General features: G+C 36.3%; 1 protein-coding gene across 2 annotated transcripts in view; it reads right to left on the bottom strand.

Annotated features, from left to right (window-relative positions):
* Dpyd (dihydropyrimidine dehydrogenase) overlaps positions 1-26,726 on the bottom strand; it is an 830,055-nt gene that overhangs the window by 636,026 nt on the left and 167,303 nt on the right. For both annotated transcript variants that reach the window (XM_027395605.1, XM_027395606.2), the window contains exon 4: positions 5,675-5,762. In XM_027395605.1, coding sequence (XP_027251406.1) covers positions 5,675-5,762 — 88 coding nt within the window. The remainder of the gene's footprint in view (positions 1-5,674; positions 5,763-26,726) is intronic.

Here is a 26,726-nt window from a genome sequence, read left to right on the forward strand (position 1 = left end):
CCAGAGCCAAAAATTAGGCAAAGCTAGGAATCCAATAGAAGAGTGGGAGGAGGGAATATAGGAACCAGAAGGGTCACAGACAACAAAGAAAACCCACTGAATCAACTGGACTAGGTTAATAGTGGCTCACAGAGACTGAACCAACATTCAGAGAACCTGCCTGGAACCGACCTAGGCCCTCTGTATATGTGTTTTGGTTGTGTAGCTTGGTGTTCTTGTGGGACTCGAAACAGTGGGAGTAGAAGCTGTCTCTGGCTCTTTTAACTGCTTTGGGGTTCCTTTTCCTTCTGCTGGGTTACCTTGTTCAGCCTTAATAGGAAGGGTGGTCCTTAGCCTTATTACAACTTGATATGCCATGTTCGGTTGATAACAATTAGAAGTCTGCCCTTTTCTAAAGAAAAATGAAGGAGCAGTCCAGGGGCGGATCAGGGAGTGGAGGAGTAAGGAGGAGACAAGAGAGGGTAAACTGCTTTCAAGATATATGTAAGAGAAAAAAACAATAAATATAATTGTAGCAAAAATTCAATGAACTATTTTGAAAAGGTAAGTTGGTGAATGGTTTGACAGTACTACTCAAAAGAGAAATGAAGGTAATTACAATTTAATTCTCTCTCTTCCAAAAAATTAGTAGAGATAAATATATAAAATTTTAATGTATAATAATATTTTATTATAAGGTAAAAAGAGAAAATGATGAGATAGAGCCTCATATTGAAAGACATTAACCTACATATTAAAGAATCTCCATAAAAGGAAGAGAAATTGCTCATAGACAAATCACAATACCGTTATTTAATACCATTGATAAAGCACTATAAAACACTGTCTTTCCAGGAAACCATCTTCAAAGGAGCAATAATTTGACTTCAACTCACCTTCCAAATGCAGTCACAGATCCTGGAATCAATTTCTTTATTAAACAAAAGAAGAAAAACATGCAAACCCTGAATTCAACAGATAAAATATTTCTTTTTATGTTAGTGAAAAAAAACAAAAAGAGATGCAGAAGCAAAATCTAAAAAAAAAAAAAAACGCATCCTTTCTTAATAAAATTTTAAAGAATGCCAAGAGACATAAACAAGTCCCACATGAAGACTCCAAGATAAAAATATAAAAATAAATGGACATCTGAATAAAGTTAACCCAATACTGACTGAAAGTAGTGTTTATAATACATCAACTGTTAAAAACATAATTAACCTACACAAATACTTTTTTGACAGGTAAAAGAGTTTATTTGGATTAAAGAAATGTATTCTGTGCAAAAACAGCCACTTGGGTTAATGCCTTGGTGACAGGCGCCCCACTATCTGATGCCCACTATCAGACATGTCGTTTGTGATTGCAAATGGCACAGAACTTTAGAGCTATAAACCACATGGGGATATTCACACTTGCAGACAATGACACTGGACTTTGAGAGCCAACAGAGATAATATTTTTTTGTAAAAAATAAACAAGCTCTTTTGAAGTGTCCTTCAATGGCAGGTTGGTTATATTTGTAACAATGTCCAGGAAACAGACATCGATGCCCATAATAATAGTTCTATCAAGTTAGGTATCCCGGATTAAAGGAAAGTAAAAAATCTTGCTGCTACATTTTTGTTTCACACACCTGAAGTGTTTATTTATTTAAAAATTACTAAAGGATCAATTATGGATTTCTAGGTGTTTGAAGTATATATATAGCTAGTTTAATATAAAAATGAAAGAAACCCCAACCAGCTTCTTCATCACTCACCATGTATTCAGGCATGACTTTCTAGGCACTGAGGAGCAGCTGGCAATTTTTGATTAAAGAAGTAAGACAACTACAGTCTTCGTTTTGGTCAATTATTCCAGAAAAAATAATCAGCATATTGTTTGTGAGAGCATGAACCACTTGGCAGTTGAAAATGAAACTCAAACTCACATGAGGCCATCTCACTAGTCAGATCTGTGACTATATGCAATACACATACCAAACATACACACTTATATATCAAGAGAACTTATCCAAGATATGGAAATATTACTTTCAATAGTATTACCAGTAAATTTTCCAGGTTAGAATTTGTGTGCCTCTGAGTGTAATGCCAGTTGCTTTTGCACCTCTTATGTGTCAATAGTTCTTTCTACTGGGAAAAAGAACATCTGTTTCACGTGTGTGTGTGTGTGTGTGTGTGTGTGTGTGTGTGTGTGTGTGTGTGTGTGTATAATGTGAACAACGGCATGTGCATGACACAACATTCCTGTGGAGGTCAAAGGACAATCTTGGGTGTTAGTCCTTTCCCTCTATTGTGTTAGCTGCAGAGGTTCTTTTTATCTGCCTCTGAGTATAGCAGGCTATCTGCCCATGGGCTTGCAGGGATTCTCCTCCTGTCTCCCATCTCACGGTAGGAATACTGGAAGTGCAAATGGACCATATTGTACCCAGTAATCTGGGCTGTAAACTAAAGTCCTCATGCTTGTTAGTGCTTTACTCACTGAGCTACCTCCCAGACCCCATAGAAGTGGTTTTTACTTTGCACTGAAGCATCCAGGGAACCCGTTTGTATCATATGTGTTATTAAATTTGTGTGTATATAACAGCTACAGGAGTTTACAAAATTTTGCAAAGGAAAGAGGGAAAATCAATATTTTATCATTTGCCACAATAGTTTTAAAGGGAACATATCACTATTGTTCATAACACAGGATCATGAAATGAATACTTAAGCAAACAGACTTTTTTCTGCCACTACATTTATAGACTGGCCTCACACACTCTTAGATAAAGTAGTGTTTCTCAGAAGGAAAACTCTCTAGAAATATAGCCCAGTGTTCACAGTTTGATGACTCTGAAATGTGTGCTTCCAATTGAGAGAGACAATTGCAAACTATAGCCTGCACTAGAGAAACAGAGAAAAGCTGACTGTCGAGGGACAATAGAACTGAGTGCAGCTTTCGAAACCAGAGTTGTAATCCAGTTTGTAAGAAAATAAAGAATGAAAGCATTGGTCTAAACTCCAGTGAATCACAGGAGCCTAACACAATACAACACCCACGACATCTTTTTCCCAAAGAGGCACAAGGCTCATTGAGTCAGGCAATTCAATTACCCTCTCACCCTGGGATGAACACCCCCTCTTGTGTTCAGGTCCAGTGGCAGAGCAGTAGGGAACAGTTTACATTGCACACTGCCTGTGTATGTCTAAAAACCCACAGGCTTCAATGAAAATGAACCTTTGACCCTTCTTGATGAGCACAAATGAATCCTCGGGAATACACTTCCTTAAAAAGTTTATTAACAGCCTAAGAAATGATGAAATTTTCAGTAAAATATCCTCAAAAATTTTAGTTAATATGTTAAATATGTTTCGATGAATACCAAATTACAGATAAATTAAGAAAATGGAAAGAGGTTGTTTCTTTGTATTTGTTTGTTAATGTTTATTTGTGTCCTGCATCATGAGTATTAAGTCTCTATGTATGTGTCTATACCACATAGGTACCTGATGCCTGTGGAAGAAGACAAGTTTGACAGATAGCCTAGAACTGGAATTATGGGTGTGGGTCCTAGGAAATTAACCTTGGTCCTCTACAAAATCATCGAGTCCTCTTGACCACTGAGCCACTATGCCAACCAAAAAAGGAAGGAGTTTTAAACAACAACAAAAGAGATCATTCTCATATCTCTCAGACATGATATAAACATTTCAAATAATGCCAATTTTCCTTTTTGTCATTATTTTTCCTGTGAATTTACAGAGATTTTGAAATGGGTTGCTTAGCTACTGCAGTGAGACTGGTCAGGAACAGTTCATTTAGCACATTCTTCCAGACTGATGGCCATCAACCAACCCCCTCATTTCTGATATGAGTACTGTTAATTTAGATATGTGTTTTAGCAAGAATATTTTAGATTTCAGACTTTATATATTTTGGTATAAATGAACATGACTTCAATATATTCTGTGTGGTATTATTTACCAACTAAAACAGAGTTCTTGAGATAATGAATATCTTTGGATACTATGATATTTAAAACTTGATGCCTTTCCAAAATTCTTCCAATAATGCAAAGCATATTTCCCAGTCCCTAAGGAATTAAGACCTAAACATGGAGTATATTATTCATGGATTTTTACAACCTATTCACAATTAATTGGTCTGTTTCCACTTCCTTTTTTCATAGTCTCTTGAGCCTGTTTACTAAAGCTAAATAACATTTTGCCAGAGAAGCAGTGTGTACGTTCAGACTCATTTCACACAAGTTGCATGCACAATCTCCCTGGGTTACATGTAATGCTGCATTGACCAAAAGAAACTATAACTGGGTATTTTTTAAAAAGGGCCTCTGTTTATATTTCATTGTGTACTATTAAGATGATGATGATATGGTCACAGCAATTATGTTCAGCACTGACAAACAGTAGGTACCAGTAGTTACTACTGTCAACAAGAAAAGTAGAATCACTACTTTAAGAATTGACACATTAAACAAATCGGGACAATAATTTTGTATCAAGAAAATACTTGAACTGAACTGTAATCCAGATGCAGAGAAGGAGGACTGATGAGAAAAGGGGTCCACACCAGGCTGGTGAAACCCACAGATACAGCTAACCTGAACAAGAGGGAGCTCTTGGTCCCCAGACTGATAGTTGGGAAACCAGCATGGGACTGATCCAGACTCCCTGGATGTGGGTGTCAGTGAGGAGATCTTGGAAATTTATGGGGCCTCTTGCAGTGGATCAGAACTTATCCCTAGCATAGGAATGGACTTTGGAGCCTATCCCACATGGAGAGATACTCTCTGAGCCTAGACACAAGGGGGTTGGCCTAGGCCCTATCCCAAAGAATAAGACAGACTTTGAAGACCCCCTATGTAAGGCCTCACCCTCCCTTGGGAGCAGAAAGGGCATGGGATAGGTAGGGTGTTAGCGGGGTGGCAGGGGAGGAGGGAAGGGAAAGGGACCTGGGATTGACATGTAAAATAATTTTCTTTCTAATTAAAATAAAAAGTATAAAAAAGAGAAGATACTAAGTCCTTTTACTACTATACTAAATATCCATGTGAAGTATGTTTTATTTTTCACTTAGCAGCAACCTTGGAAGACTGATGCTACATGTCCTTCATAGAAGAAAATGACTGGATCAATAGTTTTCACTGGGTTAATATCAAGCAGCCAACCTAAAATTTGGCACTTCAAATCCTACTAAATTTGACAATGAAGACTAATGTCATGTCCTACAACCTAAGCAGTAACTGCAGATTATCTCAAAACATCTGTAATATTTTTATTTATTCCTTGGTAATACCATAAGTGCAGAGACTGTGTTTTAACATATTTACCGTCTATTCCTCCCAGTTCCAAAATTCCCCTCAGATCCTCCCCATCCTCTTGCCAACCTCATGTCCTTTTTTGTTTCTTTAACAAAAGGTCTAATTTTTCCTATCTATAGTTTCATGGTATGTGGCCATACACTAGAGCATAGTTGATGTTCCAGTGGTCACTTCCTTAAAGAATAAGCATTCTCCCTCCCACAGAAGCTGTCAATAACTCTTCAGGTAGGGATAGGGTTTGAGATCTACCCTCATGATGAAATGCTGACTGCCTTCATCTTGTGCAGGTCCTGCACAGGCAACACCACATCTGCTGTGAGTTCATGAGTGCCGTGGTCCCATTATGTCCATGATGTCTAAGCTCACCTTGTTGGCAATACTTGTGATGAATGACTTAATATCGAGGTTTGTGGGACAACTCTTCTGGCAGGGGGCATCTGCACATTTCAAGCATCTAGGGAAGAGAATAATTGGGTTAAGAAAGTTACAAAAAAGATGACATAATTTTCTCTGTATTTTTTTAAAGATTTATTTACTAATTATGTATACAGTGTTCTGCCTGCATATACACCTGCATGCCAGAAAACGACACCAGATCTCATTACGGATGGTTGTTGAGCCATCATGTGGTTGCTGGGAATTGAACTCAGGACCTCTGAAAGAGCAGCCAGAGCTCTTAACCTCTGAGCCATTTCTCCAGCCCCTCTCACTATTTTTTATCTTATGTGGACTCATAGTTAACAAATACAAACAAAATTTAAAACCGTTAAGCATACATTCTTTAAAGGATACAGTAAATACTTAGTCTCTACCTTCTACAATTTTATGCCTTCTAAGGTATGCCGAATAGTGGCCTTTAGGTATTTAGCATCCTGTACTCTCAGAGCTGCTCCTAGGTTTTAGGAGGTATATACTGGAGATACATCATTCCGTCCATTATGGGATCTTTCACCTTTTGATACATCAGTACATGGTTTAATATATACATTGTTTCATGACACAGTTTGAATGTCTTAGAGACCACAATTATAATCAACTGTGAAGGATTTCTATATCTTAACTGTCACAATGTTCTTATTTTCTCTCCTGTCTCCAAACTTTCTGCTGTTCTCTATTTCCTTTCTTCCTCCTTCATCCATTCCTCTGTTGTCTTTCAGCACAAGTGAGTTCTGTAGCAACTGTTCCAAAGAGTAGCTCAGATCCACTCCCTTCAAGAACAAAGCATTTTCTTCCCATGGCTACCTTCAGCTTAAGGAAAGGAAGTAAGGTCAAGGTATCCTCTGCTAGTGGCAGCCCATGTATAATTACAGGTCAATGGGGGGCTTAGAGATACAAACTCCTTAATCCATTGTGGGGTACTGCTCCACAGGGATCTACTGAATACCCAATTCTACTTCCCAATTATAATTCAGAGTCTTCTTCATGAGGAACTAACCAGAGACTTTACTGAAGGTTAGTATACCTAAGTGCCATTTGTGAGGCTGAAGTACTTATTTCACTGAAGAGCTCCTAGTAAGTCCAAGTTATTGGTCTCTGAGATGATATTAATAACCATATTGTGAGACCCATCATGCCACAATGTTATTGTGGAATGGAGACACATGCAAACCCTGACTGTACCATTCTTCATTTGCACATGGTGTGTGTGTGTGTGTGTGTGTGTGTGTGTGTGTGTGTGTGTGTGTTTACTTACTCCCTCATTTACTAAACATTTACTGATACCATGTATGATAGATTAAGCTTGTCAACCAAGTTAGGGGTTTGGTCTTCAAAAGATATAATACAAGGAGGTAGTATGAAACCTCCAACATGTAGAGTTTACTGGGAAGACAACTCATTTAAGGGAATTGGTTTAAGAAAAAATTGATGAGGTCATGCTAGTTCCTACAGGAGACCTTGTAAAGAAGAGCAAGCCTACCTCATTCCTTGACTCCTTTTGACTTTCTTTATTGCTATATGGTCTCTTTCTCACATATATGTCATCCATCATAAGGCTCACATGATAACCTGTGCCATGTGACTTGAAATTTTAACCTCCAAAATGTGAGCTAAATATATGTCTTTATTTTGCATATTACCCGTCTTGGTCATGTTTTATTACAGCAACAGGAAGGAATGAAAGGCATAGAGAACTTAAAGTAGTGGAACACATAGCTGAAGGACACATGCAGATATATAAAGAGTACTTCAGGTTTCCAAATGATCAATGTAAGATTTAACAAAATACAGTATAAGGGAGGATATCAGAGGGTTATTAATTCTGGAGTGGGAGTACGGAGAGATTTGTTGAGTGCAATAATACTTAATGAAGACATGAAAGATGGGTGGATGTTAAGGAAGCAAATGGTGGTAGGAGTGGCAGCACAGGAAACAAAAGACTGACTCCAGAGTGGAAATGGTACATGCCAAGGTTTGAAGGAGAAGGAATATGTCAGGGTGGGTAAAGAAATATTTAGTCTGGTCTAAAGCAAGAGGAGGGGAAGAAAGGTATCCAGCTGGATATACAACTTCAGAAAATGTACTACTCCCATGTGTGTTACAAGAACAGAATCTCCTAATAATTTGTCTAAGTATGAATTCTACATCGCTCACTGACATGGTGATGAGTGCCCTAATTTTCTATACACTTCCAAGTGTAAAGACCTTAGTTCATTTCCTTCAAGGAAACAATAGCCATCTCCTTGTCATTCCTTTATATGGCCATCCTCTCCATTGTCTGAAGCAATTTCTCAGAACCTAATTAATATCTTGTTTTTTCAATCTGGCTTTTTTTCTCTGGCTTATGCCCTTAGCCTTCTCTCTAAATTAAATTTTTCAAAATGAGTACTGAAAGCTTTTCATAATCAATTGTCCTCTGAGAAATGTAGTTGTTAAACCTCTCCCCTGTCATTGCTCTGAATGCCATTGTTAGATTCACATCTGTCATTTGTTGGAGTCCTATCCAATCAGACTTGGGTTTTTAAAATGTTTTGTTTTTCGATTTTTCTCCTAAAACACTTTTCCTGAGGTGGAAAAAAAGAATTTCTTGAAAGTACATCCTGCAACATACATCAAGTGATGCAGAAGAAGAAGAAGAAGAAGAAGAAGAAGAAGAAGAAGAAGAAGAGGAGAGAGGAGGAGGAGGAGGAGGAGGAGGAGGAGGAGGAGGAGGAGGAGGAGGAGGAGGAGGAGGAGACAAGATTCATCCAATGCAGTCCTTGAAGTTGAAGTGAGGCAATGTTAATGTTGTGTGGGAAACTCCCATGTGGATAAATACGGTGGGCATCAATAGTATTGTGAAAGGCTTTCTACCAAATACCAATGCATCACAGTCAAAATCCTAGCAAAACATTTATCTCATATTATCTCACTTAATAAGTCACCTTAACAGTTTAAATATACTCGCCATTACATAGCTACTTAAGATATATATGCATATGTATGCTAAACACACACACACACACACACACACGACAGACACACACACATAAAGAGAAAGGAAGGAAGGAAGGAAGAATGGCACTTGACAGAGAAAACATCATACAGATTCTAGTTATCTCTAACCAAGTTTTCTACATTTCCTCTTTCAAACACCCAATGTGACTAATAAGGCAACTAAAAATGATCTTATAACGTCAGCAGAGATGAGTGAACTGAATTAATATGCAGCATGTCTTCCTGTCCTTCCCGAGAAATCTGAAATTCAACATAAACAGAGTCACTTAACATCACTGACAACGTAAGGATTTTTCGTTGTGGTTATTAAGCCTCTTTACCAAATAATTCTCCCTTTATTATTGAGCTGGTTCACAAATAACAGCTGTTGGAAATGTCAGATGTTAATGAGGCAGGGCAATGCAAACCTGAATTGTAGCTTTCTTTTTTTTTTTCTTTTGGTTCCATGAATATGCCAGAATGGGCAGACTCTGATAATAATACCATCTTGCAATTCTCTAAGCGCTGTGCAGACTAAAGTGCATCAGGCTGCCATTAATCCCACTTATCACTCTGACAGCTCAGTAATTACACTACTGCTATAGCCAGGTAGTCCTAATAAAATATCAACCACTGCACTGGAATGCATACTGGTGAGATGTTTTATTAAACTTGTGCGGGGGGGTTGATCATCAAGTGACATTATTGTTGACCTATTTTTCTATTTGACAATAAATTATCCTTTGACCATGCCATAATAGATATTACAGGGTATATTCACTGTACCAAATCGGAAAGGTTGAGGATTGTAATGATGTAAACAAATGATGTAAATAAAATAGCAGAAATGTATGTCCAGATGTTATTTCCTAAATTGCTTTAAATGATTGATACCATGAAGAAATCAAGTACTTAGGGGGATTTGTCAACAATTATGGTAAGCCACAGTGCTCAGTAAATTGTTCCTCAGAAGTAACATTTCAATTACAGTTGTTTGTGTCTTCAGTCATTTAAGAACCCCTTTCCTTGCAGAGTTACTTTGCTACAATAAGTTTTTTTTTTAATTCACTGTAAGGGGCAAAAGTTATTTCAGATAAATAATTATGCAATATTTTTAATCTGCAGATAATTAAATTCATACTAAACTTGTATATTAGATTATCTTTAAAAGCAGTGAAACATCATATGTTTTATTACTGATAAACTTTCTATTTTCATATTTAGTACAGGGCATAACAATGGGTTTCATTAAAAGCAATATGTGGGATGCTTAATAAATGTTAATCTTTTGTGATTAACAGGATTTTCAAAACGCATATGGAAACTTTCATTCTGTAACTTTAGGGACAAAACTATTCAAGAGAGACATATTTGAGATCTTTTTGTAGGGAAAACAGACACAATGAGGATGAGTAGTTTTACTTCAGAATAAATAACAAAGCATTTTATTCTTCACACATCTGAAAAGAACAAATACTTCTACTAGTAAGCATTCCCAACAGCTGAAATTCTAAACTACACTTCTTACAGAATTGTCTACTTAATAAGAAATAAGACAGTTTTTCAGGAAAGACACAAATACCCAAGCGCACCTACATGTACACACATCTACTGAAAATGCATGAACTCAATATATACTGTCTTAGTTTTCTTTTTCCTTTTTTTGTTTTTGTTTTGTTTTGTTTTGTTTTTCGAGACAGGGTTTCTCTGTGTAGCTTTGGAGCCTATCCTGGCACAGGCTCTGGAGACCAGGCTGGCCTCGAACTCACAGAGATCCTCCTGCCTCTGCCACCCGAGTGCTGGTATTAAAGGTGTGTGCCAACAACACCCAGCTTATACTGTCTTAGTTTTGCTAAGCTTTTATTTAATGAAGCCAGAACTGTTCTATGTATAACCTACATTAATCCATATGCTAATATAATAGAATCAAACTAGTGTTCAGATAAACTATCCCACTATTTTTTCAATACTGATATTATATTTCCATAGGACTTTGCTGTTTTTTATTACTTGGGAGATCTACTAGTTGAGACACAGTCATTAGTATGGGTCTTACTTCCTCCTCCTCTCTCTTGCTGGATAGGTGCCAGAGTAAACCAAAAACTAGAAAAATAAACCATCTAAGACTGATGGACTGTATCTTTAAAACCATGATATGATTAATTTTATGTTCTGATGCAGCAAAGTGTCAAAGCAGGGAACTAGACGTTACACTGTACTTCCAATAATTTTTGGGTTATTGGTTTATAATATGTTTTTCTTATTATTCCATTAGCAGCCTTTATACAACTGCTAATGTAGCTGATTGATAAAGAGAGTTTTTCTGGACAAGGGACAGGTAGCACAGACACTGAATACTAGAAACTCTCTTCTAGGCCCAGTTACTATAGTCATGATATTTAGTTAGAAGCTATGGTAACATCACTAAAAATAACTAATGTAGTTGTCCTGACCCGTGGGACAGCAACCTAGAGCAAGAAGTCCAGGGAGAAGAATGGGGACAAGAGACATGGGAGAATGACCACAAGACAGGATTCTGATCAAGTGGCAAATTTTATTTTTTCCAGGGCAGCTTATATAGTCAGTATTATCAGGTAAAGGGGAGGGGGAGAAGAGGCCAAGAACCTGGTGTTAGTTCAAGCAGGATGTTAGAAAACTATAGAAGGAGGATATTGGCAGGGTAAAAGGTTCACGGGTGGTGGGGAGTGTTACCTAGGTAATTGGAGGGACTCGGGAGGGTTGCTTAGGTAAGTGGGCCTGTGGTTGGAACAAAGAATTGACGTCTAGGTCATGTTGTTCCTTCTGGGTGCTCATGCTTCTAGAAGCCATTTATAATCAAAAGACAGTTCTACAACCCTGTGGCTTGCCATATTTGGCCTAAAGGTCCATGCCAAGCTGTATGGCTCCCAAAAAACTAAATTCATTATTTTATTTTATTTTTCTTATTGAAAATAGATTCTTCTTTCACATAATATATTCTAACAACAGTTCCCCCTCCATCCATTCCTACCACTCCCACCTCCACTCTCTTTCATATCCACTACTCTTCCATTTCTTCTTCAGAAAAGAAAGGACTCCAAGAGATAGCAGAGAAATAGGACAAAAAAGGTACAATAAGACAATGCAAAAGCTCTTATTGAAGTTTGATTTGATGCTATGCATCACTGTGTTTTTATACAGCACATAAATTTCTAGATTTTTTTGCCTTTAATAACTATTTGCATATAAAATTTAATGGCAAACATGATTTTTAAACATTTATAATAATATCAAGCATATTTAAAAATATTTGCACATTTAGAATCTCTTTCAAATGAAGGTTTTTTTGAACAATTCAATAAAGTAAAATTTAGATGTGTTCATAATTTACACAGAACTGGTACTCAAAGTAATTTGGTGAAAGGTAATGATAAACAGCTTGAGAACAAAACATGATTTACTAGCTTATTGAATTTTTGTCCAAAACATTCCCATAGATCACCCAGAAAACTACAGGCATCGCCAATGGTATTGGTAACCCTTTACAAGTTGATAATAACCCCCCATTGCTGAAGATACAACACAGTTATGCAATAGCATATGAAGAAATCTAGCAGGTACTCAACTTAAACTCCATCCCTACTGGCTAGTGTTCATAGTACTAGAAACTATACATACTACTAGAATTTAGAAATAATCATTAAGCTCAACCAGCTCAAACTCTAGCAGCTATAAGACCAAACTACTTGTAAGAAATACCCATTGGTGTCATAGTGGCACAAATGCTAGAGGAGAAACCAACTACAATTTGGGTGAGAGATTTAGAGGTCACCCTATGAGATACAAAGCTATCTGACACATGAATCTGAGCTTTTAAAGTTTCTTTTCTATCCATTGGACTTCAAGTAAACTTGTTTGCTACTCAGGAAAAATGGAATATACATGGCCTTTAAGTACTGTATACATCTAGTAATAAACAACATTTAAGGAAATATTAAGATTTTATGTTGTTTTAATTTGAGCACATTTATGTACATATAGTACAATGACACATATCCACAATGAAGATCTTTATGCTTATTTAGCATGAAGACATTTTCAAAAGTCAGGGCTTAACAGTATACTTTATAGTCCAACTATTCACTTGTAATTTAATTCCACGTCATATATAATTGTTTTTCAACCAGTGTCTTTTGGCTTGCCATGGTGTGGGCTATTTCACTTTTAGACATCTGGTACACGATACTCAATACACACACTTTTGATCTTTTACACACCTCTGAGGAAATCAGGTGGCAGCATTGACAGTTTGTATTACAGTTTTTCTACTCCACAACAATCTTATTTCACCTGGACTTTTTCCCCAGTAGTATCATAAACTCTTTGATTTATCTCAAGCATCTTTCAGGCTTCATAGAAAAAGAACATTATTTTTATAACATGTCCATCCACCTTACAAACATATCCTTTCAACATGTGTAAAAGCTGCTGTGAGCTTGTATTAATATCAATGAATCTAGTTAAGGAAAGGTAAGGAAAATGAATCCATCTGTATTTATCTATCTTGGTTACTGGTATCCAGGAAGTAAACTTTCTCAACAGACTTTTAACACAGAAATAGCTTTATATTTTATAATCATCTACAGGTATTTTCCCAAAATGACACAATAGTAATACTGACATGTATATTTATATGTGGTTTCTATTCAAACTGTGAGCTACACAGTCCATTATTAATTTCTATACAATCATAGTGGTCATAGAAAATTGACTTAAGTGAATATGTTAACATATCTAAGGGAATGGGAATTACAATGCTATGGTGCTTGCACTATTTTTTACTTTTTGCAGATATTTCAGGTTCTGTTTGCTCTCCCTATAGTGAGATATGGCTGGACATTTTTGTCTTTGGGGTTAGTCAGCTTAGAAACAGATTAATTTGAACTCAGATGAAGGAGATGAAGGCTGGAAATACTCTACTTAATGCTTTCTATATTTTGGAAGTTGTTTTTATACCTGCTTTTTAACCTTTCATGAATTATATAGCATCATAATGTGAAATAATTATTTTAAATGTATTTAGTAAATGTGTAAAGGAAACTGTGCCATGCTAGCCTTGTACTGGGTGCTTAATAATTGCAAGCACATTTAATCATTTTAATCACTCAGTAAAGTAGGTATTACTATTAAATCATCTTTTAAAGAATCTGATGAGTTAGGTCCTGTTGTTCGTTTCATTTTAAATAGTAAGACACTGTAGTGAAATAGTCCTTCACTGACTTAGGTTTGATGTAATTTACCAGCAATGTCTATAATTCTGGTAGTCCATAAGTTGTTAAATGAGAGTGTCTCAGGGTTTTTATTGTTGACTTTTCTGCCACCTTTTCATGATTCCAGTTTCCTCATCAGGTTTTACTTCACAGTTTATGGACTCCAGATTGAGTACACTTACCCAGTTTTGATTTAGTCTGCCATTTAGTAAAGTATGTTGTTATCTCATTTCCACAGGGGTACTTAAAATAGCCAACAAGTGCAGATAAATTGACAAGTTTTAAATTATACTGCAATAAACTCATGAGAGTCATTATTATTTAACATAGTTTAAAGATAACCACCTAAAAATCTGAAACAGGAAACTCTTTTGCAATAATATTTACATGTCAAAATATTGTTTGCAAAGCATTTCCTTATAAGTAAATTACTTATACAAATCATATATGCCATGTAAATAGAAGACCACACAAGGCAACTAAAAATGATCTATAATAGATAAAATTTAACTGAAATTTCTATAATAAGGATTAATCTTAAATTATGCCCTTTCAAACATTTGTCACATCATCTGTTACATAGAAAAGAAACAGAATAAAATAATTCCCAGTAAAGTTATTGAGATCAAGAATAAGAGGAGGGGGAAAAAGAAAAGGAAAGGGGGAAGAGAAAGAGGAAGAGGAAGAAGAGGTCAAAGATGATAACACAGGATGAGGAAGAAGAAAAGGAGGGCACGAATGAGAAGGCTAAGTTTTGCAAGAAAGTATATATTCTCTTCTTAAGAGTATAATGCCTGAGAGTCACTACTGTCATTGAACTTGAAGAATCTTTTGAAATGCTCAGAAATTAATGATTGTGAGTAAAAAGTAGATAATATAAATGTTTAATCTTTTCTACTTGAGTTACATCTTAGGGCTGGCCAAGGTTTCATATAATAGTATTGCTTGTAAAATGAGGTTTACATGGAGACAATTTCTCATTAAAAGAAGATTTTTGATTAAAAATTAGCTCAGAAGCCAAAGAACACAATATTGATTATATCTTGAACACAATCATTAAAATTAGCTGCCTACAGTTTAATATGATTTAAGCTCTAAAAGGGGAAAATATAAAGCTACCAACACATAGGATATATTTGTGTAAGTACAGAAAATTCCAGTCACTCTGCTCCTGATGAAATGTATTTGAACACTCAAACCAATGTCATAGGATGTCACATGCTCTATTACATTTATGAAAGATAAATGAAGAATATGAGTAAGGATAATAAACTTGAATATATTTATTATTTGTGGGATCTTAACACATCATTGCCATTATTTCTTCTTTCTCTCTTTTGACCTTCCCTTTTTCAACCAAGACTTATCCACAGGTTGCTACTTTTATAAAGAAAGTTCTGGGAGCTTGGAATACTATGATGAATAAAACACAAATTCTTCCTCCCAGAAAATCACAGTGGAGAAAACATCCTTGTCCTTATGGAGATGTAATGATGGAGAGAGAGAGAAGAGATTTAAAATGTATTTGCTTGCTGCAAGTATGGAGTTTTTCTTATCCCCTGTCTTCAATTATCACTACAAAGTTAAGCAGTCAGTGACTGCTCAACACCATTTATTAACTGGATGAGCAGATCATGATTTGTTTCTTCATGGCATGTTTGTGTCTGTGTGCATTTGCACATACAAGTACATGTACTGTGGACAAGCTATTGATGTACAATGAAATTTACAGAGACACAGAATGTGAGGAATTAGAAACCTTTGTCAGTGTTCTACAGAAAGGGGTACAGATCATTCAAGTCAGGCCTCTACATGGTCTTGGGTCCCTCCACTTATTTCCTGTGTTCCTGTGCCTTTGGTTGGTCAGGAGCATCTTGAGACAAGGAAGGCTGAACAAGAACAGCTTAAGGTCTGGTCTTTTTCTATTTTTCCATGTTTTGGCCCAATGATTCATATGATTCCAAGTTATAAAACTCAAGAGTAGCCTGCTTTCCATGTTCTCCCATCTGCAGTATAAGTGAGTATTGAACAGCCAAGACACCATCAGTCCCTGAGCAGTCTGAGAGACCTGGTGAACAAGCCTACACCTCTGCTCTAAATTATTGCCCAATCTCAGTAATGAATATAGGTTTTGTCACATGTCATATATGACTCTCTTCTGTCTCATTGAATTCAGACATGTTGGTAAATCCTATACACTACACCACACCTGTTTGAAAGCACTATTAGCCAATAATTTTAATTCACTCTTTAGCAGCAAATCATCTCTTTTTTTCAATTTCTGTATTTAATCTTTACATAACACTCAGTGTAGCACAGGAATACAGAGGGCAATGTAGCCCAATAGATGCTGGATTTAATACATCTCAAAAATTAGTTTTGTGGATGGGGGAATGTGATTTAAATAATTGTACCATAGTTTCCTTAACTAAGTTACTAATTATTGTCCAATACCATAATATGATGGAAAGATTTAAGAAATAATATGCATGAAACATTCAAAATGATGCCTATGTGTAGTAACTGCTCAAAATTTAGATTTCTGAAGTAGATTATTCATATTACATATGAACATCCTAGATAGAACATTATGCAGACAGGAGTTCTGTAAAGCACACTGATATGATTAAAAAGTATGGAATGTTGATTGCTATGTGAGTCACTACAAAAAAAGACATTTCTGACCAGCACCAGCAATGTTATTGTTATAATAGTCATTCAATTACTGTATTAACTATAACTCAACAATAATATGACAAAAAATTAAATTTCAAGATGTTGTTCATAAGATTTTTCATAAAAATAAAATGTGTAGGCAACAATTAACACAAGGAATTAAGCTCATATGGTTTATGTTCATTAATGAATCATATACTGAAAGGGGCAGGTATTACACACAAACTAATCTGTGGGAGCACCCAAATAGAGTTAGGTACAGCAAATTGGCAAGCATCTTGTGTTTTTTTTTTCAAGTGACCTCTGTTTTAATTCACTGTGGACCACTCTGATGGGGCTGCTTCAGCCACCCATCCTGCAGGTGGGTAAATAGGAAAATTCATCTGTGTGCAATTGTCCTGAAACCAAGGGGTGAACAGGCTAGATGAGAATGGACCTCTAATGTAAAGAGAAACTCTCTGGCGAAGGCTTCATTAATTTGCTGCATTTATCTGTACATCTCATATGGTGTGCTTCTAAGACATTAATGCATTCATATGTGGAAATAATATATAAAATTCCCTCTTTAAGAGACACATTTAAAAATAATTTCAAAGTAAATTTCTTATGTTTTCACTTCCCATTCATGCTGTGGATTTTCTCACCTGCTCCCTTCTGTATCCTTTTTCTAAGTGAACTTTTCAGAACAATCCCACTGAGAGGAAATTGCTTTGCAAGCTAGGAAGATATTAATCTGCTCTCCCAGCATAGTGGGTGCATAAATCCTTTTTTATTGAAGAGATGTTGTTAAAGTTCTATATGTAAGAGGACAGGACAGTATTGATTTTGGCAACGCTTATACAAAGGTAGTATTTTTAGTTAAAGAAGTTGTATTCTTTCAATTTTCCTGCCATTGCTCTTGCTTATCCCTCAATACAAAAAGCATAACTCTTACTCTCATCTGCCTGGCAAGTTCCTGGTCATCCTTCAAAATGCAGCACTGTGTGTCATCTTTTTCTCAACAGCATTCTTCAATCACCCCACCCAAGTATGGTCCAGGTACTCTGCTGATTAACTCACCCCCACCTATAACTATACCTTCAGAAGAACTAGAACCGTCCCCTCTGGCCTTCAGGGGCACTGAACTCACGTGCACAAATCCACACACAATATACACATTCTCTTTAAATTAAAAAACAAATAAAATCACTTCCAGTATAACCCCCCAAAAGATAAAATATAGAGCCAAAGGTTAATGCTATAGTTCTGCTAGGGAATTGGCACTGTCATAACACAGCGTAAGAGGCAGAAGGAATGAAAAGATTCTGGTTATTCTTCTTGGATTTTCTGTGACATGAAGATAGTTTTCATATTTAGAAATGTGTGCAGCTGTAGTTCTCTGATTCTTGGCTTCACTGTTTCATTGCACAATTCCTATTTTCATCTTTTGATTTCAGTCCACCTATCAAACCTCAATATGTCCTTATTCTAATGCATTTATCATATCTATCTCAGATGTCAGATATCTGGGATCCCAAACTGCTTAAAGAACAGAGGTTTTTCCTAAAACATTTTCTATCTTGACCCACTCATTTCTTCATTTGTCCATATAAGTAACTTCCTCCATTTTCTGTCAGGCATCTTTATTAAGACTCATCTTAAAAGCCTCCAGGAATTTTTGTAGTATATTGTGACTTAACTTTTGCTGTTTTAATAGTTGGACATCTCCTTGCAGAGTTGTTCACAGTGTTCCTCTCTGTATCACTCTATACCAAGCATAGAGTCCATCTACTATCAGAGGGTAGCCATGGTAGATGTGCACATGATTGTAGCTACTGTCTAATTTACCTTCCACCTTCCATTTGCACGTGCAATCAATGCCTTTTGCAACTTCATAATAGGAACTTTTACATTTATCTTTAGCTTTTGTCTCAGTTTGTTCTTTCATACACATTTTGTTCTTCAGACAAGATAACACATATATTCCATCTCCATCAAAAATGAACTATTCATTTTTTTGAACACCTCCATTAACAAAGGGAACATCAAGGATAGTGGTGACCACACACTAACGAATGCTTTTTCCCTACCTTAGGTTCTCAACCATTACTTGAATAGTTTTGCCTGTTAATTGAAATCGGTTTTGGCAGAGCTGTGGAATACATCACAGAAAAAAAAAAAAAAGACAATGCATCTTATAAGTCATTGCAATTTATTAATTTGATTACTTTGAATTGTGGAGAGAATGGAAAATTCAGATTTAAAAATCCGAAAAGGATATTCTGAGCCTCAGGTTTCATCCAAACATCTATTATGGATCTTGTTTCTCTCTGCAAGTGCATTTCACAGCAGCCTAATTAGCATGCATTTATTGTGTGTGAAAACATCCTCAAGGATTTTCCCTTTTTTCCAGTCAGTTCATAATTGTTTGTACTAATAGCTGCTACATATTTTATTAATTCAGAGTGAACATAAAGTGGAATATCATTATTGCATTCAAAAATAATGACTAACACTGTTGATAGAATCTCTTGCGGCAAGAAGAAAACCATGAGAAAGAGAAGAGGGAAGTAAATTGAGAACTTGAAAGAAGAGGAACTGACAAGGCTGAGCAGGAAGGAACATGGCAACAGAGAAACAAACAAACAAAAAGACAAAGAGAATTGATTGAGAGTTTATTGTAAAAGTAGAAATTGCAGAGAATAGGGAAGGGGAGGGAATCCACTTCCACCCCAACCCTGCCCCACTTCCAGGCCTATTTTCTATAGGTAAAAATAGGGTGAAGAATATTCAGGAGGCAAATGGACCATTTCTTCATGCTCAGCCAATGAAAGCAATTAACACCTTCACAGTGTTTTTTGGAGACGATGAGCTGAGAAGGTACTCCTAGAGAATGAAACTAGGCAGACTCAAAAATACCTCCTAAGTTGACCAATGAAGGAATTGATAACATCTTACCAGCAAGATTTCAGAAAATGCAAACCAGTGACTACTACACACCTGATGTCATTATGAGAAATTGGATTTGACACAATCCTAAGGATGGATAACATTCTGGAGCACTGAGTTGCAAGATAGATTATGTTTATTTAAGGAATAATGTCTATGACTTAAGCCAAATATGGTCTTTAAACACTTATTGACCTATACTTTTGCAATATAACTTTGTAACTTCTTCCTTGCAAAACAGAACCTATTTCTCTACTTCAAATTAACCTGATGCTGTGAAGTATTTATGCTAAGAATTGTAGCTTAAGTAGGGTGTACTTGTACTAAACCTAGGACTTGAGATAACATGGCACAGAAGTATAGAAATACTTGGTGTCTTTAAAAAACAATTGGAGTCTTTTGTAAGGATATAGGATCCTGGAATGTTAAGAGCCATGAAAGCCATTCCAAGCCATTACCTTTATGGGTTCTTATCTGAAGAAGTCAAAGAAATTCATGGACAACACAGACTTTAAGTGATTTTTTTAATAATTCTTTTTTTATTATTTATTTTTCTCTCATATAATGCAACCTGATCACAGTTTTCCCTCCCTTTAATTCTCCCCTTGGCCCCACCTCCCATCTGCCCTAGATTTACTCCTCATCTATTTCTCTTAATAAAAAAACCCGCCTCCCAGTGATATCAGCAATAAGATCAGGAACAAATCTTCATATCAAGGCTCAGTAAGACAACTCAATAGGAGGAAAAGTGTCCGAAGAAAAGGTAAAAGAGTAAGAGACACCTCCAGCTCCCACTGTTAGGAGTTCCACAAGAACACCAAGCTATAAAACTGTAACATACATGCATGCAGAGGACCTAGCACAGACACATGCAGGCTCTATGATTGTCACTTCAGTCTCTGTGAGACCCTATGATTCCTGCTTAGTTTATTATGTGGACCATGTTCTCCTCATGTCCTTGATCTCTCTGGCTCTTATAAAACTTCCTCCTACTCTTCTGCAGGGCTTCCTGAGTTCCAAGGTCAAGGACCTGATGGAGATCTCTAATTTGGACTCTCTCTAGTGTGGATCTCCACATCTGCTCCCATCACCTGCTAGAGGAAGCCTTTCTCATCTGATAATGACTGCGTTAAACACTGATCATGTTTGTCCTTCTGGGTCTAGGCTACCACATTCAGGATGATTTTTATACTTCTGTACATTTGCTTACACATTGCATGATGTCATTATTTTTAAACAGCTCAGTAGTAATCTACTGTATATATATGCCACAATTTCTTTATCAATTCTTCAGTCAAGGGACATCTAGGTTTTTTTCCAGTTTCTGGATATTATGAATAAAGCTGCTGTGTTTGTGGTAGGATGGAACATCCTTCTGGTATATGCCAAAGAATGGGCTAGAAAGATGACTCAGTCACTAAAGACTAGGCCCACAGCTCCAAAATGAATTTTATTATTTTAGATTCATGGGAAGAAGCTTACTAATAAAGGGGAGAAGGGGAAACAATAGGTGTTCAAATAAAGCAGCTATATAACAGGAGAGGTGGAGTCTCAGGAAGTAATATGGGGATTTTTAAAAGGACTTATGAAAAAAAACTCCAGTAAAGCCTGAGAACAGAACTGTCGGTCAGTCCACTTCATCCATCCACAATGTTCAGATTCCTCTTTTCACTTTCAGTCATTTATTCATGTCCAACTTCTAGGCAGGTGTATTTATGAGACAATGACAAAGAGGCAGGAGGAACTATTTTCTGATACTCTTGACTTCTAGCAAGGGTACTTTCAGAACAGCTACTTTGGGTTCTGAATGACCAATTTCCTTTTTATTTTAATTTTTTATTCATTCTACATACCAACCACATTCCTCCTTCCTCCCTTCCTCCCTTCCTCCCATCTCCCACCTCCCCTGCAACCCACCCCCATCCACTCCTCAGAAAGGGTAAGGCCTCCCATGGGGAGTCAACTTAGCCTGGCACATTAAGTTAAGGCAGGATCAAGTCCCTCTCCCCTGCTTAGAGTCTAAGGAAGGCATCCCACCATAGGGAATGGGCTCCAAATAGCCAGTTCATGTACTATGGATAGATCCTAATTCCACTGCCAGGGGTCCCACAAACAGACCAGTCTACACAACTGCTGCCCACATGCAGAGGGCCTAGTTCAGTCCAATGCAGGCTACCCAGCTACATGACCAATTTCTATTTCCTGTTTTAATCAATTTCATATATTCCCTAACCTCCCTTGAGATCCCACCATTTTTCTTTGAATAACTTCAAAGTACCTATTAGAGGATGAATGAACATAGATAGGGAGGAGAGTCCAATTGTTGAAGCTAAAATATACTGATGCAGACATTTAGTTCCTAATATGTAGAGAAACTTAAGTCAAGATCAGCAGAACAATATACAGAAGTCAGTCTTCAAGGTATTCATAAGTAACATTTTTTTTGCTTTGCTTTAAATCCTGAGCTCTAGGTTGACTTGTTATGCAGTTGGACCTGCTGATTACATTCCTGTGCAATGATCAAAGGTAAGCTCAGTAACAAATTCTAACAATGTCTCAATTTGATATAAATAAAGCCAAACTATATGCTTAGGATCGATCAACTTCCGATATTTGTTCTTCTTGTTGTGGTTTACATTCCTGACAATGCACCCAGGATATATTCGCTGCAGCTAAAAGAAAACCCACCTTTATAATTGAAGATTGTCTTATTTTTACTTAAATGTCTCACGACTAAACTGAAAGTCAGTTTATATTACAAATAGACAGGAGAAAGAACAAGCTATTCCTTAGAAGTTGGAAGAATCTGAGAAGTAGTTCTCCATAAATCAATTCCTCCTAAATTTAACCAGTTCTAGAATTTTTTTTGTTTGCAGAGGTCACATAATCTGTCATATGCTGATACATGTGCCATACATGCATAAAAATAATAATTGAAAATTTCCTAATAAATAAATGCTTGGGTCTAGAACTCAGTAAACATGAACTTTGTGAATGTCCTCTGCTCAAATCTGATTGCAAGGTCAGTTGATATAAATACACTTTTGCCACATATGTTGTCAAACATTATAAAGTAAGCAAGAATTTCCCACAAGTCACACTGATTGACATGAACAGCAATGTACTCATCTTTGTTATTGTCACTTCAGATCTGTGATGATAATGTAAAAAGTTTAAGTATTCTCTCACATTTAAAAAAGTAGTCATTTATTTGTAATTTAGGTAGTTGAGAAGTTACTGTCATGTGAAAATTGTAATAATTCAATTATAAAAGCTAACTTCTGGGTACAAGATGGATGAATGTTCAACACTTTTCTGCTGTAAGTTAAAATTTTAATGCATGCATATGCTTTGAAACTACAAATATTTATTATAAAATGGATCTTTTCCTAATAAGGAAAAACTCACATTGACTACTGCATAGAAACAGGGTAAATTATAGCTATTTTTAATGACTCCAGGTAATTTCACAAAGATAGAATAAGTTTTAAAATAAATAATCTTCCTAACTGAAGAAACAGGAAATAAAATGATGTTTATATGGTTAACATATAATCTTAATCATAAAACATAACATATAATTTTAATCATAAAATCTTTCCGAAATTAAGAAGAGGAATATTCCATTCTAAAAGTAAAAACTCTATTCACTCATTCCTATGATATTACAGAAAGAAAAGGATTTACCAAAGTGGAACTTATTAGAAGGCTTTCTGCAGCTATTCATCTCCTATTGACAGAGTGTCCCAGATTCTTACAAACTATTTAGAAATTGCTGGTCGCACTTTGGTTTCCATTCAGTAGCAGTATTCTGTAAGAAGGAAAAGAACTTTTGGAAGGGATAAAGTACTCTCTGCTCTAACAATTTTCATTCCCAAAGAATATAAGAGCTGGATACAATTATACAAATTTCTCTAAAGCAGTAGAGATGCAATTTTCAACTAAGTGGTACTAGGTTTCTTTACTCTGAAAAGGCTCACATTTATTTCAAGCATAGGATAATCTATCATACATTTGAATTATATTTGAAAGGATCATGCTGGAAAACATTTGTCACTAAGCTCATTTTAACTAACTGTGAAACCATTTTTATTTGGTTGTGGCCAAACCATTTGATTTTTCAGAGCAACAAAATTGTTTTGTTTTATATATTTCCAAATGTGGAACAAAATTTCAAAACTATCCCTCAAAATATTTTTTGGAAAATATCTCAGAGTCAAATATCTTTTTTTTTAATTTTTAAAAAATCCAATGTATCTTTTTTACCGTGTGTGTGTGTGTGTGTGTGTGTGTGTGTGTGTGTGTGTGTGTGTTCGTGTACATTTAAAGCTGCAACACACCAGCTATTCAGTTTATAAATGTCTGTAGACTGAAATATATAAACATTACCTCCATAAATTATAAAGGCCAAAACGTGTAATAACCCAAAAGAAGAGAGACATTCAAAGAAAATCCTCATTCTACTTTAGCTTCAGTTTTGGTTTAAAGGGTGTTTGATGGGGAATGTACTGTGTATGTTCATCTTATTGATTATTGAATAAAGTACTTATTTAGCCAATGAGACAGCAAGTTAGATGGGACTAGGAGTCAAAGAGGATTCTGGGAAATGTAATAGAGAAGTGGTGATCCAGGCAGGAAGTGACATAGCAAGGAGACTCATATTTAAGCAAGGAGAATGAAGGAAGTATGCCTCTTTCCCCTTCGACTCCTCCAGCGGTGGGATGTGAGCCACTGGCAAGGAAGGATGCCAATAAGGCATCCGATAAGATAAGTCTTATAAAATATATAGATTTATGATAATTGAGACTGAGCTAACAGATGAGAATCCTAGTCATTAGCCAAGCAGCTTTGTACCTAATATGTCTCTATATTACTTTGTCCATCCACGAGGCGGGCAGAACTCAGGAAGCTGGCAGAGACCAGTAGTTTCTTTGGAAGAATATCATCCCTACAACCTCATTCTCCTAATCTCAGGTTCAAAAAGTTGATGTAATGAGAACACAAATTTAGCTACCAGGTAAAATTTGATATACAAGTGAGTATACTAGTTTTACCCAGTAAGAAACATAACACACTACTTCAGTAACATCAATAAGAAAATGCCTAATGTTTTGAGATGATTGATTCCAAATCAAGTACACACACACACACACACACACACACACACACACACACACACACACACACTATCTTGCATTCTTTTTACTATTACCATACAGATTTTTGCAAATCAGGCTTTTAAAAAATAACCTTTTGAATGGTTAATGCTGTGCATGTGAATGAGGAAACTGAGTGAAACATAAAGATACAAATCTCTGCTGGCTAGTTTTATGTCAACTTGACAAAAATTAATCACTGGAGAAGAGAGAAACACAACTGAGAAAATACCTCCTTAATATTGGCCTGCAGGCAAGCCTTTGGGGCATTTTCTTTGTGATTGATATTGAAGTATCTAACCCATTGCAGGCAATGATAGTCCCTGGATAAGTGGTCCTGGAGCCTATAAGAAAGTAGGCTGAGCAAGCCAAGGCAGGCAGGTCAGTAAGCAGTACTCCTCTATGGCCTCTGCTTCTTCAGCTCCTGCCCCCAGGTTCCTGCCTAGAGTTCCTACCCTGACTTCCATGAACACTGGACTAAAAGCTGCAAGACAAAAGAAATGCTTTCCTCCCCAATTCACTTTTTGTCACTTTTTATCACAATTGAGGGCAAAGAAAAATGCAGTCAACTGAGAGCAAGGTTGTGTGACTCAAAAACAAAGGATGTTTATCTTTGGTGTGGGCTGAATCAGGCAGTATAATAACCAAAATGTCCTTTTCATAAAAGCCCCTTTAAGTTCTACATCCCATGCAAGAGATAAGTATATTGTTATGTGATCCAAAATCTCAATATCACAATTCATTTGCTGCACAAATCTAACTAAAATAGCCAATTTTGTACTTCGTTCCTTAAAATACCATATATAAGTATGCTCTACATAAAATGTGTATGTGTGTACACATATGAACATACATATGTGATATTTTGGTTTTTACAAATTAAATAGATAAAAATATAATAGGCACTGTGTATCATCAGCTATGATATGTGCAGTGATCCAATATATGAAAAATGCTTACTCTGACAGTTAAGAAGGCACAAAACACAAGTCTAAGTGCATCAAAGACCTCAACATAAATGGAGTTATACTGAACCTGATAGAAGAGAAAGTGGGAAGTAGCCTTGAATGCACTGGCACAGGAAACCACTTCTTGACTATAACACCTGTAGCACAGACACTGGGAGCAACAATCAATAAATGGGACCTCCTGAAACTGAGAAGCTTCTGTAAAGCAAAGAACACAGTCAACAAGAAAAAACAATGTCCTACACAATGGAAAAAGATCCTTCAACAACCACACATCTGACAGTGGACTGATCTCCAAAATATATGAATTACTCAAGAAACTAGACATCAGAATACAAAATAATCCAATTTAAAAAATCGGGTATAGAGATAAATGGAGAATTCTCAACATAAGAATCTCAAATGGCCGAAAGACATTTAAGGAATTGCTCAACATTCTTAATCATCAGGGAAATGCAAATCAAAATAACTCTGAGATTCATCTTACACCTGTCTGCATGACTAAAATCAAAAATCCTGAGGACAGCTTATGCTGGAGAAGATGTAGAAAAGGGGAACACTCCTCCACTGCTGGTGAGAGTGCAAACTTATACAGCCACTTTGGAAATCAGTATGGGAGTTTCTCAGAAAATTGGGAATCAATCTACCTCAAGACTGAGTGATACCATTCTTGGGCATATACCCAAAGGATGCTAAATCATACCACAGGGACATTTGCTCAACAATATTCATAGCAGCATTGTTACTAATAGCAAGAACCTGGAAACAACCCAGATGCCCCTCAACCAAAGAATGGACAAAGAAAATGTGGTACATTTACACAATGGAGTATTACTCAGGTGTAAAAAACAATGACATCATGAAATTTGCAGGCAAATTGATGGAACTAGAAAAAAAAATTGTGAATAAGATAACACAGACTAGGAAAGACAAACTGGTATGTACTCACTCCTAAGTGGATACTAGAGATAAAACAAAGGATAACCAGACTACAATACACAGCTCTAGAGAAACTAGGTAACTAGGA

This window comes from Cricetulus griseus (genome assembly GCF_003668045.3).
Source record: "Cricetulus griseus strain 17A/GY chromosome 1 unlocalized genomic scaffold, alternate assembly CriGri-PICRH-1.0 chr1_0, whole genome shotgun sequence".
Taxonomy (NCBI): domain Eukaryota; kingdom Metazoa; phylum Chordata; class Mammalia; order Rodentia; family Cricetidae; genus Cricetulus; species Cricetulus griseus.